Here is a 12,448-nt window from a genome sequence, read left to right on the forward strand (position 1 = left end):
TCACTTCACTTCTCTGGGCCTCAGTTCCCTCATCTGTAAAATGGGGATGAAGACTGTGAGCCCCACGTGGGACAACCTCATGACCTTGTATCCCCCCAGCGCTTAGAACAGTGCTTTGCACATAGTAAGTGCTTAATAAATGCCATTATTATTATTATTATTATTATAACAGTTAATCAGATCAGACAAAGTTCCTGTCCCACAAGGGGCTCACAGTCTAAGTAGGACAGAGAACAGGTATTGAATCCCCATTTTACAATTGAGGAAACTGAAGTACAGAGAAGTTATGTGACTTTCCCACCATCACACAGCAAGTAATTGGCAGAGCCAGGACTAGAACCCAGGTCTCCTGGCTCTCAGGCCCATGCTCTTTCCACTAGACCACACTGCTATTCTTCAAATCTATCCCACCATGACTCTCCCCAGCTTGAAATCCCATCTCCTCCATGAACTCTTCCTTTATTAAACCTCAATATCCTAAGTCACATCAATTCTAAAATACCCTTAACATTATACATTTAAATTCATCCTCAAAACTTAGGTATATATATAGATATGTACAGATATCTCCATATACATTTAATCACCTTTTAATTAATCTACAGCACCCTGCCATACTCTGTCGTATCTTTTTCGTCCCTCCTGTTCCCTCTATTTGTCAATAATTTGGTCTGTCTAGCTCCTCATTTGACTGCAGCCTAAAATCAACCAGATTTACAGGGAGCTGGAGCCAGGGTATTCTGTGGAAGGGCCAACCTGCTCTAAGAAATCCCTGCCTAGCCAGGCTAGATCACTTCAATGGATTACACCGGCCCTTCCCAATGGGAGTGGTGCAGAGAGCTACCCAGAAGGCTTTCAAGTTGGATATTTTATTAATATTGTTCCTGGTTGCTTTAAAAGTTTCAATTAATTGAATTTTTTTATTATACTTGCTTCCAGAAGCTTCTTGAGTAAAGCTCTTAATCTTCAGGACTACCAAATAATTGATTGCCCTATAAATATTCTGGATTGGGAGTGATAGCAACAAAAGAATCTCCTGTAGAGACACAGGATCGTTCATTCATTCATTCAGTCAGATTTATTGAGCGCTGACTGTTTGCAGAGCACTGTACTAAGCACATGGGAGGGTACAGGATAACAATAAACAGACACATTTCCTGATCACAAGGAGCTTACAGCCTAGAGGGGGACTCATTTGCAGGATACGTGGTGAGGGGCAACAGAGGACTTTCAGGAGGCCGGGCAGTCCAACTCAGATCCCTTTATCTCACAACCTTCAATCTGCCTCAGTTTTCCCCTCCACGACACCAGAACAATTATCCCCAGCCATCTCCAGCAAATGCACGCTTGCCAGGCATGCCGAAGGGGATGAATGTGCCGAACAGGGTAGACTTTGGACCCTGGTAATTTGGGCAATTTGAGATGGGCTTGCCAAAGAAACAAAAAAAAACTTGAAGTGCCTGCAATTTGGGGCCAACTAGAAAGAGAACTGTTCCCATCATAAATGGCACCGGGGCCCCTCTCTGTAAAGTGAAACCTCTCCAGTAACACCAAAGGCCAATAGCCAGGAGGAGAACGGGAAAGTTGGAATGAGAAGATGGAAGAAGAAGAGGAAAGTGGGGCAGTGATTCCAACTTCACCAGACTCTGGCCGGGACTGACGCTAAGCATTTCTGGTTCTGATTTGGCACATGTTTCATGAGCTCAGAGACCAGGGTATGAGAATCAAGAAGAAGCGGTGGGTGAGGCCGAGGTGAGCTTTCATTTTTACCATCAAATGAATCCCTAATTGGAAAACCCTCTGTCATTACAACCATGAAGAAGGAAATGACTCAAAAGCATGTGCTGTGCTCCAAAAGTAAAAAAAAAAAATAATTCAAAGCATTAGAAGGGTAATTTTAAAAGAGTGTATTAGCTTAATAGAAGCCCAAGGATTCTGGCTCATAAAATGCTAAAGACAGATGGCACCACCTAATTTTCAACATATACTCTCCCAAGAACTCTCAGTCAGTGCAATCAGAGGTACCGAGACAGGAGTTTATCCTCACTACTGGCCTGGTTAAACCCTCCAGGCACCTAAATCAGACAAAAAAACACGGCCTACAAAAGCAAAAGCCACAGATACGGCTTCCTAAATGCCAACCAAATATTTATAGCGTTTGTCAATGAGAAAAAGGCATCTCTCTCAAATCTGTCCCTGCTCACACAGGAAACAACATAAAGAGAATTTCTTTTAGGTCCCAACAACACCCCCTAGCCCTATTTCTCTATTCATTTGAACTGGAGAAAATGAAGTTTTGAACCTGGCCTGAGGTCCAATACAGCTGGAAAATGGGTGAGGAGGAGAAGTGCTGTCTTGAAGGACAGCAAACTGACTGAAGATGGTCCAGTTTTTGTTTGCTCCAAACCTTCTCAAAGTTTCTCCCTTCCTCTGTCCCTAGCTAGGTCTGATAGACTAGTGAATCCTCACAATCTCAGCTGAATTATTCCCTGCCACGGCAAATTTCAGAGGATGACAAAAAACTGGAGTCGGAATGCCGGCTCGGCATCAGGTGTCTGAGTAGGAAGGCTTCTGATGGCCACTTAGTAAACTGTCAAGTGCGGAAATGCCCCTGACGGGGATTGCGTGGTAGTCCCATGCTCTCAGGAGGGAATCGGCCAAGAAGGAGCAGAGAAGTGGTAGAGACAACCCTCCCTTATCCCCCTGGGGTCAGTGCTGCTTTTCTCGTTTCACAGAAAGGGAGGCACAAGAAGATTAAGTGACTTTTCTGCAGTCATCTAGTGAATTACCCAGGACTGCAGGGATCGCCGCCCTGGTATTGTCATGCCCTCAGGCTGGCATGTCGCCTCGCCATTCGTGCCTCTACTGAGCCACCCAAAAATCATCAGCGAGGAATGATAAAGACCTTTGATAAGGGATTCTGGGTTAAGCCCAACCGACAGCTGGCGGATGGGTAAGGAATCCTGCGGTTAAAATACTTCTCCAGAGCTTTCGTGGTTGGTTCCATCCCTGATCTCCAGCATTTCCTTCCCCCATTCTTGAATCAATGACATTTCTCAGCCTATCACTGAGCAGGGGTGCAGGACGGTGTAAAAATGAAATGAACCAGAAAGAAAGAAGTTTAAAAAGGTCAGAGGAAGGACCAATAGACCTAGGCTTTAAAGAGGCTAAAACGAAAACCAGGGAAGGGTGCATAAGGGGCATGGGCAAGGTTCCAAATTCTTCCTTTTTAATAGACCCAGCTTTCAAAATGTGGACAGAGAGAATAATAATAGTAATTGTGGTATTCGTTAAATGTTTACTATGTGCCAAGCACTGTACTGGGTGCTGGCATAGACAAGATAATTGGGTTGGACACACTTTGTCCCACACAGGGCTCACAGAATTAATCCCCATTTTACAGATGAGGTGACTGAGGCACAGAGAAGTGAAGTGATTTGCCCAAGGTTACAAAGCAGACAAGTGGCGGAGCCGGGATGAGAACCCAGGTCCTTCTGATTTCCAGGCCCGTGCTCTTTCCACTAGGCCATGCTGATTTTCCTACAGATCAGAGAAGGGTGTTCTGTTTCCCTCCTCTGCATTTTTACACCAGTGAAATCAAATGGGATTTCTTTTTGGGAGCTCAAAACTCATTAAGACTATCACCTTTCTGGAGCAAAGACCTCCATGCTCAATTTCACCTGGTCCCATTGGAACCCAGAGGTTCAAGCTTCTGCCTTAATGATTATGCAGAATCTCAGCATCAGAGCTCAAAACTCTTTTGCCTTTAAATGAGACTCTACGTTTTCAGACCAAAGCCTTTCTGGAAACAAAAAACCTTCATTCCCTGTAGCAGTCTAAACTTGGCTGCACGGCACTAGCTGGAACATTTTTAATTGCTCCTTAGCCTGTGGAAAGTGTGCGAATGCTTCATGTGGGCCCTGGAAGCATGCACACGCACGCGCGCACATACATACACACACACACACACACACACACACATATTCCTGGGAAAAGCAAGAGTTCAACCTTTCCTGAATGGTCTGCCCAATCAGGGTTATTGCAGCTCCCAGTGCTTTTTACCCATGGCCCTTAAAAATAGCTCCCTGGAGTTACGGCCACGTTTATGCGACCAAAATCCTTACCAAGGAAATTTCCCTGCCATGGACCTGATCCTTTCTTTCCAGCTCAGTTCCCGTCCAATTTGATTTATGAGAAAATAAAATCCTTACGGCTCCCGAAGTCTTCTCTGCTCTCCTTGCCTCTAGATAGCCCAGTTTCTTTATCTGGCTTTTCCTAGATTTATTTATTTATTTATTTTCCCCCCTGGAGCAAATTGTCTCTCTCAAGATTCAGGGCTCAGCTGAAGCAATCCAGCCCCAGGAAGAAAGTCAGGAGTGTGGGGCTAGAGGGAAAACTGCCTTGAGATGAAGAAGGAAGCAGAAAAGAAATCAGCTGAGGAGCCGGGGAGGAAAGCAAGAGTGGGAAAGCGAAATGTTTGACAGAAATCACCCTAATGACGTAGGGCTGCCTTTGCGGGCAGAGAAGCATCAGTAAATGCCTGAATAACTAATTCAGTCCTCTGACAGTCGCATCTTAATTCATCAGGCAACATTTCTAAATTTAACCCTACCTTGCAACACGTCGGCACGCACACAAGCACACACACAAGAGAACAATAATTGTTGCTTCTGCGAGTGTGACAAACTTTAATTTTGGCAATAGAGCCTCTCGTTGAGCCTGCCTGCCTAATCCTCTTACATGCAAGGACTTTTTACAAATGAGATACAGAAACCAGAATTGCAAACTAAAACCGTGTGTCTAGGCTCATAAGACACCCACATAAAAGGTTCAAAATAGTTCAAAAACATGAACTATTGCTAAAGTCAATTATGAGCTATCTGCAACGCATCTCAGAAGCATGAAGATCAGCAACACCCCCTTTTTTTATTCTCTTGGAAAAAGCTCAGCATGGCGAACACTAAATCAGGACAGAGGATTTTCCACCTCTTGATGAAATGGAAATCAACATTTCTACAGCTCTTGACCCAAGACAGAAGCTTGTTCTCCTTCTAAATTAGCACTCATCATTTGCCAACATTTCAGGAAAGGAACCATAGCTAATGCTGTTACTCCATCAAGATATGCCTTTTCATTGCTAAGTACCTAAAGCTCACCTGAAAGGTAACAGAAAATTACCCAATGTGTCAGTGATTTTATTTTCAAACATTTTCATGTAGGTGTAAGTCATCTCATCCCCTGGTATTGGCACTTCCAACAAAACCATTGCTCAAGTTTTCCTCTGTCATGATTGCCATGGCAACGATGTGTATACCTAGTATTCTTTAGTACACCAACTGCTGTACTTTGTTCAGGAAAGTCCAGAATGACAGGAATGCTGGCCACACTCCCAAATATAGCACTACAGAATACACCACTCCTTTTGACTCTCTAATTCCTTGGTGACCATTAAAAGCAAATGTTCCTCCTCCTCCCCCACCCGCATCTTTCATTCAAATTCCTTAGTGATGATAATAATCATCATCATAATAATAAAAACAGGTTACAGTACTCATTTCCAATTGACCTGCACAATCCACTGAGTTATTTCCAAAGTGGATAGATCAATACGACAAAGGTCGCAATTTCAACCTCAGGAACTGAAAATAAGTTGGTCTCCCCAAATGGTTGTCAGACATGAGCCTCATTTAAACGACAAGACTGAATATTCTGTCACCCCTTTCATGGACGTGTTCAGGATTCAGAGCTCCACAGAGAGGTTTACGAATTGAATTAAAAACACTCCACACTGGAAATCATATTGGACTGCAAGCTATAAATTAAGCGGGGTTACCAGGCAACAGTCCAAATAGATCAGCTTGCAGAAAACACTGGCATTTTGGAATTGGCAAAAGACCCAGCCTCCCTTTGATGACTTCTTCAGAGAAAAGGTGGCACTCACCGAATCAGAAAATACACAAACGAAGCTATTTTGTAAGGAGAAAATAACATTAAAGAAGCAAAATGAGTCATTCAAAGAACCGGAATTTTCTCCGAGGCAGCCGGAATTTCTAGTCAACTCTGAACCTGAAGAGGGATTCAATGTCCTGCATTTTTTTAAACAGTCAATGAGAGTTACAACTTTTCTGCCTAGGTTGATTAAATTTTAAAATAAGTCCACAGAATATCATCTATGCCCTATTCAACTGTACCGCTTGTTTCATTTTCTCTAAAAAATGACCTTTTTTCTACCAGAAAGTGAATTTTTAAAAAGGAATCCAACACCCATTCAGCGTTATGATTTTCCCTAGCCATTACCTGTAATTTCAGGAAAAAAAAAACAGGGAGTGGAAAATCATCATATCTTTAAAAGTACTAAAAGAATGACAGATTTATTAAAAGCTAATACATTAACTCCCTCAAAATATGTAGCAACCATCCCAGATCTAACTTGGGACTGAAAAAAAGATGTCTGGCTAACGGTAAACTGAGTCTGCTCTCAGCCTGGTAGTGTGATTAAATCCCAGGGTGGGTGAACCGCAAATGAAATCCTGGCATACTATGAATTGTTAACCAACCAAAAAGAATATTGACATGACAACAACAAAAACCCTCCAACCCAACTGCCATTTCAATTTACAACCAAACTACTAATTGGAGCCAGGTTGCCAATCAGAGGTCCATGGTGGGGTTATACACCTCTGCTCGAAGGAAAGCCAGCAGGAGAATATTTGAGGGGTCCCACTGCCGACGGTCCCCCTCTAGACTGTAAACTCGTGGGCAGGAAATGTGTCTGTTTATTGTTCTATTGTACTCTCCCAATGCTTAGTACAGTGCTCTGCACACTGTAAACACTCAATAAATACGACTGACTGCCTGACAGCTCACATGTGTGGGGTGCAATTAGTCTTACAAACTCTACCCTAATGAATAAAGACATGATCTGTACGTTTCTCTCTTCTTTCAACATAGTATTTGTTTTGCGCTACTATATGCTCAGGGCTGGGGGAATTAATTAATTGGGATATAGTTTCCCTCCCCTCGAGGAGGCTCCATCTCTCCGAGCTGGTCTTTTGCAGGGTGCTTCGAGGGGACTTAGCCATTTTAGGCTTAAAACGGGTGTTTCTCCTGGGAATTTTCGGGGACGCGTACCCTTACTTTCCATCCCAAGGGGCAGAAGCAGAACGTTCCAAAGTTCCCCAGACTGAATTTTCTGTGGGTTTCTGTGCAGTGATAATCCAACAGTCTTCTACCTCATCCCCTCCCCGCTCTGTTTTTCCCTGCCCCGGTCCCAGACTCTACCCTGGGACAGTCCTCCTTCACTTCTCTCCCACGCACCCTAATATCAGGAGCAGCAGTTGAGATGGTGAAAGTTAAATGAGCTCCTGCAATTCACTCTCGTCTGCTCGGCCTGCGCTGGCCGGATGCTGGATCTTGCTTCTTGTCCATGCCCCCTTGCCCTCTCCCCTTCTCCCATCTCCCACCCCAAGGCCCACTTAAGTGGGCAGCAAAAGAGGGGGTGAATCCTCGTATGGCAGGATCGTTCCTTGGCATGGAGGGCTTTGACTGGAGCTCCCCGCATTTCATCAGGATCCACCGCCCCAGCTCTGGGTGCCGCTTTGAGTCCTGCGGGCATGGGGTACAAAGCAGGAATGATGGAAGGAAACCTTGCTGATGCCAAGCCCTGCCAATGGGGAGGGAGGAAGGGGGGCGGGAGTGATCCCTGGGCTCACAGAGGGTTTTCCTACAGACTCGGGCCCAGCGACATTCCGAGCCAGGGAGTCTCCACGCTACCAGGACACGACCCATCACACTGCCTGGCCCCAAAGGCGGGCACCGTGCCCTCTCCCACCTCCACACACCCCCACACAGCATCCTCGCCTGTGCCCAGTGCCCACGGTATCCTCGACTAGCAGCTGCCCCATCATTTCTCTGCCTCTCTCTCTCCCCGGCTCCTCTGCCCCTTGGAGAGGTGACAAGTGCACACCCACGCACAGACGCAAGCACAGTGAACATACAGATTCAGTCGCCCTGGGAGATAAACACACCGCACACCACACACACACACGTGCCCACCCTCATACAGATACAAGCACAAGTGAACACACGGATTCATACACCTGGGAGATAAACGCACTCACCCCCCGACACACAGACACACAAGACAAGTAAGCACCCTCGCACAGATGCAAGCACTAGTGAACACACAGATTCATACACCCTGGGAGGTGCACACTCTCACACACATGCAAACACAAGTGAACATACGGATTCATGCACCCTGGGAGGTAAACACACACACACACATAAAGTGCACACCCTCACACAGATGCAAGCACAGTGAACATACAGATTCATACACCCTGGGAAATAAACACACACACAGTACACACACAGTGCACACCCTTACACAGATGCAAGCACAAGTGAACATTCGGATTCATACACCCTGGGAAGTAAACACACACACATAAAGTGCACACCCTCACACAGATGCAAGCACAAGTGAACATTTGGATTCATACACCCTGGGAAGTAAACACACACACACACACAGTGCACACCCTCACACAGATGCAAGCACAAGTGAACACACAGATTCATACACCCTGGGAAGTAAACACACACACATAAAGTGCACACCCTCACACAGATGCAAGCACAAGTGAACATACGGATTCATACACCCAGGGAAGTAAACACACACACACACACACACACACATAAAGTGCACACCCTCACACAGATGCAAGCACAGTGAACATACAGATTCATACACCCTGGGAAACACACACACACACAGTGCACACCCTCACACAGATGCAAGCACAAGTGAACATTTGGATTCATACACCCTGGGAAGTAAACACACACACACACACACACACACAGAGTGCACACCCTCACACAGATGCAAGCACAAGTGAACGTACGGATTCATACACCCTGGGAAGTAAACACACCCTCACACTGATGCAAGAACAAGTGAACATACGGATTCATGGACCCTGGGAGATAAACACACACACACACACACACACCAGTGCACACCCTCACACAGATGCAAGCAGAAGTGGACACTCGGATTCAAACATCCTGGGAGATAAACATACACACACACACACACATACACACACACGTATACGCACAACCCAGATACACAAAAAGCCCACGGCACAGCCCCGGAGGGAAAGCACAGTGGAAGGGCTGCGATGCAAAGAGGAGGGAGCTAGCTGGTCCAGGAGGGCAGGGACGGGGGTCGGGGGTCGGGAGGAGCTGGGGGGGGGGGGGGTCGGGACAGGGATGGAGATGGGGGAGGGGCCGATCTATTGCAGCGGCCCCGGGATGGGGGCGAGGAAAGAGGAGACAGATGGGGGCGAGGTTTGCAGAGGACTTGAAATTGGGGGGCGAAAGCAGAGAACGGGGGCCAGGGCCGGGCGGCGGAGGGGAGGGGGAAATGAGCGGGCACAGGAGAGAAGCGGGGGCGGGGGGCTCAAGGAGGAGGGGGATCTGGCTCCGCCGGCTCCGCCGCCCCGACGGTTCCCGGCCCCGGGTCCCCGCCGCCCCGCTCCGAGCCCTCCCGGGCGCCCCCAGCCCCAACCCGCAGCCCCCGCCTCCCAACCTCAGCCCGCAGCTCCCAGCCCGCGGCTCCCAACCTCAGCCCGCAGCTCCCAGCCCCAGCCCCCAACCCTAGCTCGCAGCCCCCAGATCCAGCCCCCAACCCAGCCCCAGCCCGCAGCCTCGGCCCCCAGCCCCAACCCCCAGCCCCCAACTCCCAGCCTCCAGCCCCAGCCTCCAGCCCCGGCTCGCAGCCCCCAGCTCGCAGCCTCCAACCCCAGCTCCCAGTCCCAACCTCAGCCCCAGCCCGCAGCCCCCAGCCCCCAGCCCCTATCCCCAGCCCCCAACCTCAGCCCGCAGGCTCAGCCCCCAGGCCCAGCTCCCAGGCTCAGTCCGCAGCTCCAGCCCGCAGCCCCCAGCCCCAGTCCCCAGGCTCAGCCCGCAGCCCCCAGGCTCAGCCCGCAGCCCCCAGCCCCAGCCCCCAGACTCAGCCCGCAGCCCCCAGCCCCAGCCCCCAGGCTCAGCCCGCAGCCCCAGCCCCAGTCCCCAGGCTCAGCCCCCAGCCCCAGCCCCAGTCCCCAGGCTCAGCCCCCAGCCCCCAGCCCCAGCCTCAAGCCCCAGCCTCAGCCCCCAGCCCCCAACCTCAGCCCGCAGTCCCCAGCTCCAGCCCCTAACCCCAGCCCCAAGCCCCAGCCTGCAGCCCCAAGCCTCCAGCCTCTAACCGCAGCCCGCAGCCCCAGCTCCCAGACTCAGTCCGCAGCTCCAGCCGGCAGCCCCCAGCTCCAGCCCCTAACCCCAGCCCCCAGCCCGCAGCCCCCAGCCCCAGCCTCAGCCCCAAGCCCCAGCCTCAACCCCCAGCCCCCAATCTCAGCCCGCAGTCCCCAGCCCCAGTCCCCAGCCCCCAGCCTCTAACCCCAGCCCCCAGCCTCTAACCCCAGCCCGCAGCCCCAGCTCCCAGACTCAGTCCGCAGCCCCAAGCCCCAGGCTCCAACCCCAGCCTCAACCTCCAGCTTCAGCCCCCAGCCCCCAACCCCAGTACGCAGCCCTCATCCCCCAGTCCCAGCCCGCAGCCCTCATCCCGCAGCCCGCAGCCCTCATCCCGCAGCCCGCAGCCCGCAGCCCCCAGCCCCCAGCCCCCAGCCTCTAACCCCAGCCCGGAGCCCCCAGCCTCCAAGCCGGCATCCGGCATCCCCTGTTGGCTGGTGGTTGGGATCCCCTGGGTTAGGGCCGGGGGGCAAGGGGGGCCGGGGGTCCCGGAGCCCTGCGGCCCGCCGCTCACCCCGGACGTCGCCATCTTTCCGGGGGGAGGAGGACGAGGAGGAGGAGGGTCCGTCCGAGGGGATGGGGGGTGGTGGGAGAACCCCCAGCACAGCGGTTGGGCCGGGCCGGGCCGGGCCGGACTGGGCTGGACTCCTGCGCTGGGGCTCCGGGGCTCCTCCCCCAGCCCCCTGCCCGCCCCCTCCCCTCCCCTCCCTTCTCCCCCCCCAACCCGTCCCTCCCCTTTAACCTCCTACGCGCCGGCCGGGGGTTAGGGCTCCGAGGGGGGACCCCCCCCCTTGGACCCCCAAGTCTCCCCGCGGACCTCCCCAGGCTCAGACCGCCCTTAGCACCGACCCAGCCCTACCCTCTCCCTCTCCCTCTCCCTCTCCCTCTCCGCCGGGATTTTCCTTCTCCCCCGGCTCCCCCACAAATCCCCCGGGACCCCCGAGCCCGAGCCCAGCCTGCCTCCCCTTCCCCTCCTCCAAGAAGCCCTCCGGCCCTGCCCCTCGTCGTCCCCCCCTCCCCAACATTGCCCCCAACCCCTGTCCCTGGTGGCCCTGCTCCGGGACCGTCCCTTCGTGCTTTAGTGGAAAAGAGCACGGGCTTTGGAGGCACAGGTCATGGGTTCAAATCACTCAATAATAATAATAATGATGCTGGTATTTGTTAAGCGCTTACTATGCGCAAAGCACTCTTCTAAGCGCTGGGGGGAACACAAGGAGATGAGGTTGTCCCATGTGGGGCTCGCAGTCTTAATCCCCATTTTTCAGAAGAGGGAACTGAGGCACAGGGAAGTGAAGTGACTTGCCCAAGGTCACACAGCAGACGTGTGGGGGAGGTGGGTCAACTTCTCTGTGCCTCCGTTACCTCATCTGGAAAATGGGGATTAAAACTGTGAGCCCCCCGTGGGACAGCCAGATCGTCTTGTATTCCCCTCCAGTGCTTAGAACAGTGTTTGCACATAGTAAGCGCTTAACAAATGCCATTATTATTAGTCAGTCAGTCATTCAATCGTATTTATTGAGCGTTTACTGTGTGCAGAGCACTGGACTAAGAGCTCGGGAAGTACAAATCGACAGCAGAGACGGTCCCTATCCAAGAACGGGCTCACGGTCTAGAAGGGAGAGACAGAAGGCAACACAAGTAGACAGGTGTCGATACCAGCAGAGGCCAGAAACCCCTCTGGAGACACCCCCCAAGAGGCCCCCCAAATCCGGGTCGAGGGAGGGAGGACCCCTGCCCATCCTGGTCGAGCGCCATAGCCTTGCTCCCGAGGGAGGGCCCGCTCTGGGGGTCCTGCCGCCCATCCCTCCGAGGGGATGCTCTCTCCTGGAACGTCAGAACAAGTCCGCTGTTTGTAGCTCGGATCGATCGGTCAATCTATCAATCGTTAGAATTGATTGAGCACTTTACTGTGCGGGCCGAGCACTGTTTGAAGCTCTTGGGAGAATAGGATGTAACAGATCTGATAGACACGAGCCCTGCCCACAACGAGCCAACGGTCAAGAGGAAGCTCTCCCAAATCCTCTACTGATCGCAAGACCTATAGGGCTAACATTAATAATAATATTGGTATTTGTTAAGTGCTTACTATATGTCAAACACTGTTCTAAGTGCTGGGGTAGATACAAGGTAATCAGGTTGTCCCACG

General features: G+C 51.0%; 1 protein-coding gene across 1 annotated transcript in view; it reads right to left on the minus strand.

Annotated features, from left to right (window-relative positions):
- The window catches only part of CTTNBP2 (cortactin binding protein 2), a 121,258-nt gene extending 110,368 nt beyond the window's left edge, over positions 1 to 10,890 (minus strand). The window contains exon 1 of the mRNA XM_038752501.1: positions 10,817 to 10,890. Coding sequence (XP_038608429.1) covers positions 10,817 to 10,831 — 15 coding nt within the window. The 5' untranslated portion in view covers positions 10,832 to 10,890. The remainder of the gene's footprint in view (positions 1 to 10,816) is intronic.
- Between the last annotated feature and the right edge of the window lie 1,558 nt (positions 10,891 to 12,448).

Source organism: Tachyglossus aculeatus, chromosome 10, assembly GCF_015852505.1.
Source record: "Tachyglossus aculeatus isolate mTacAcu1 chromosome 10, mTacAcu1.pri, whole genome shotgun sequence".
NCBI lineage: Eukaryota > Metazoa > Chordata > Mammalia > Monotremata > Tachyglossidae > Tachyglossus > Tachyglossus aculeatus.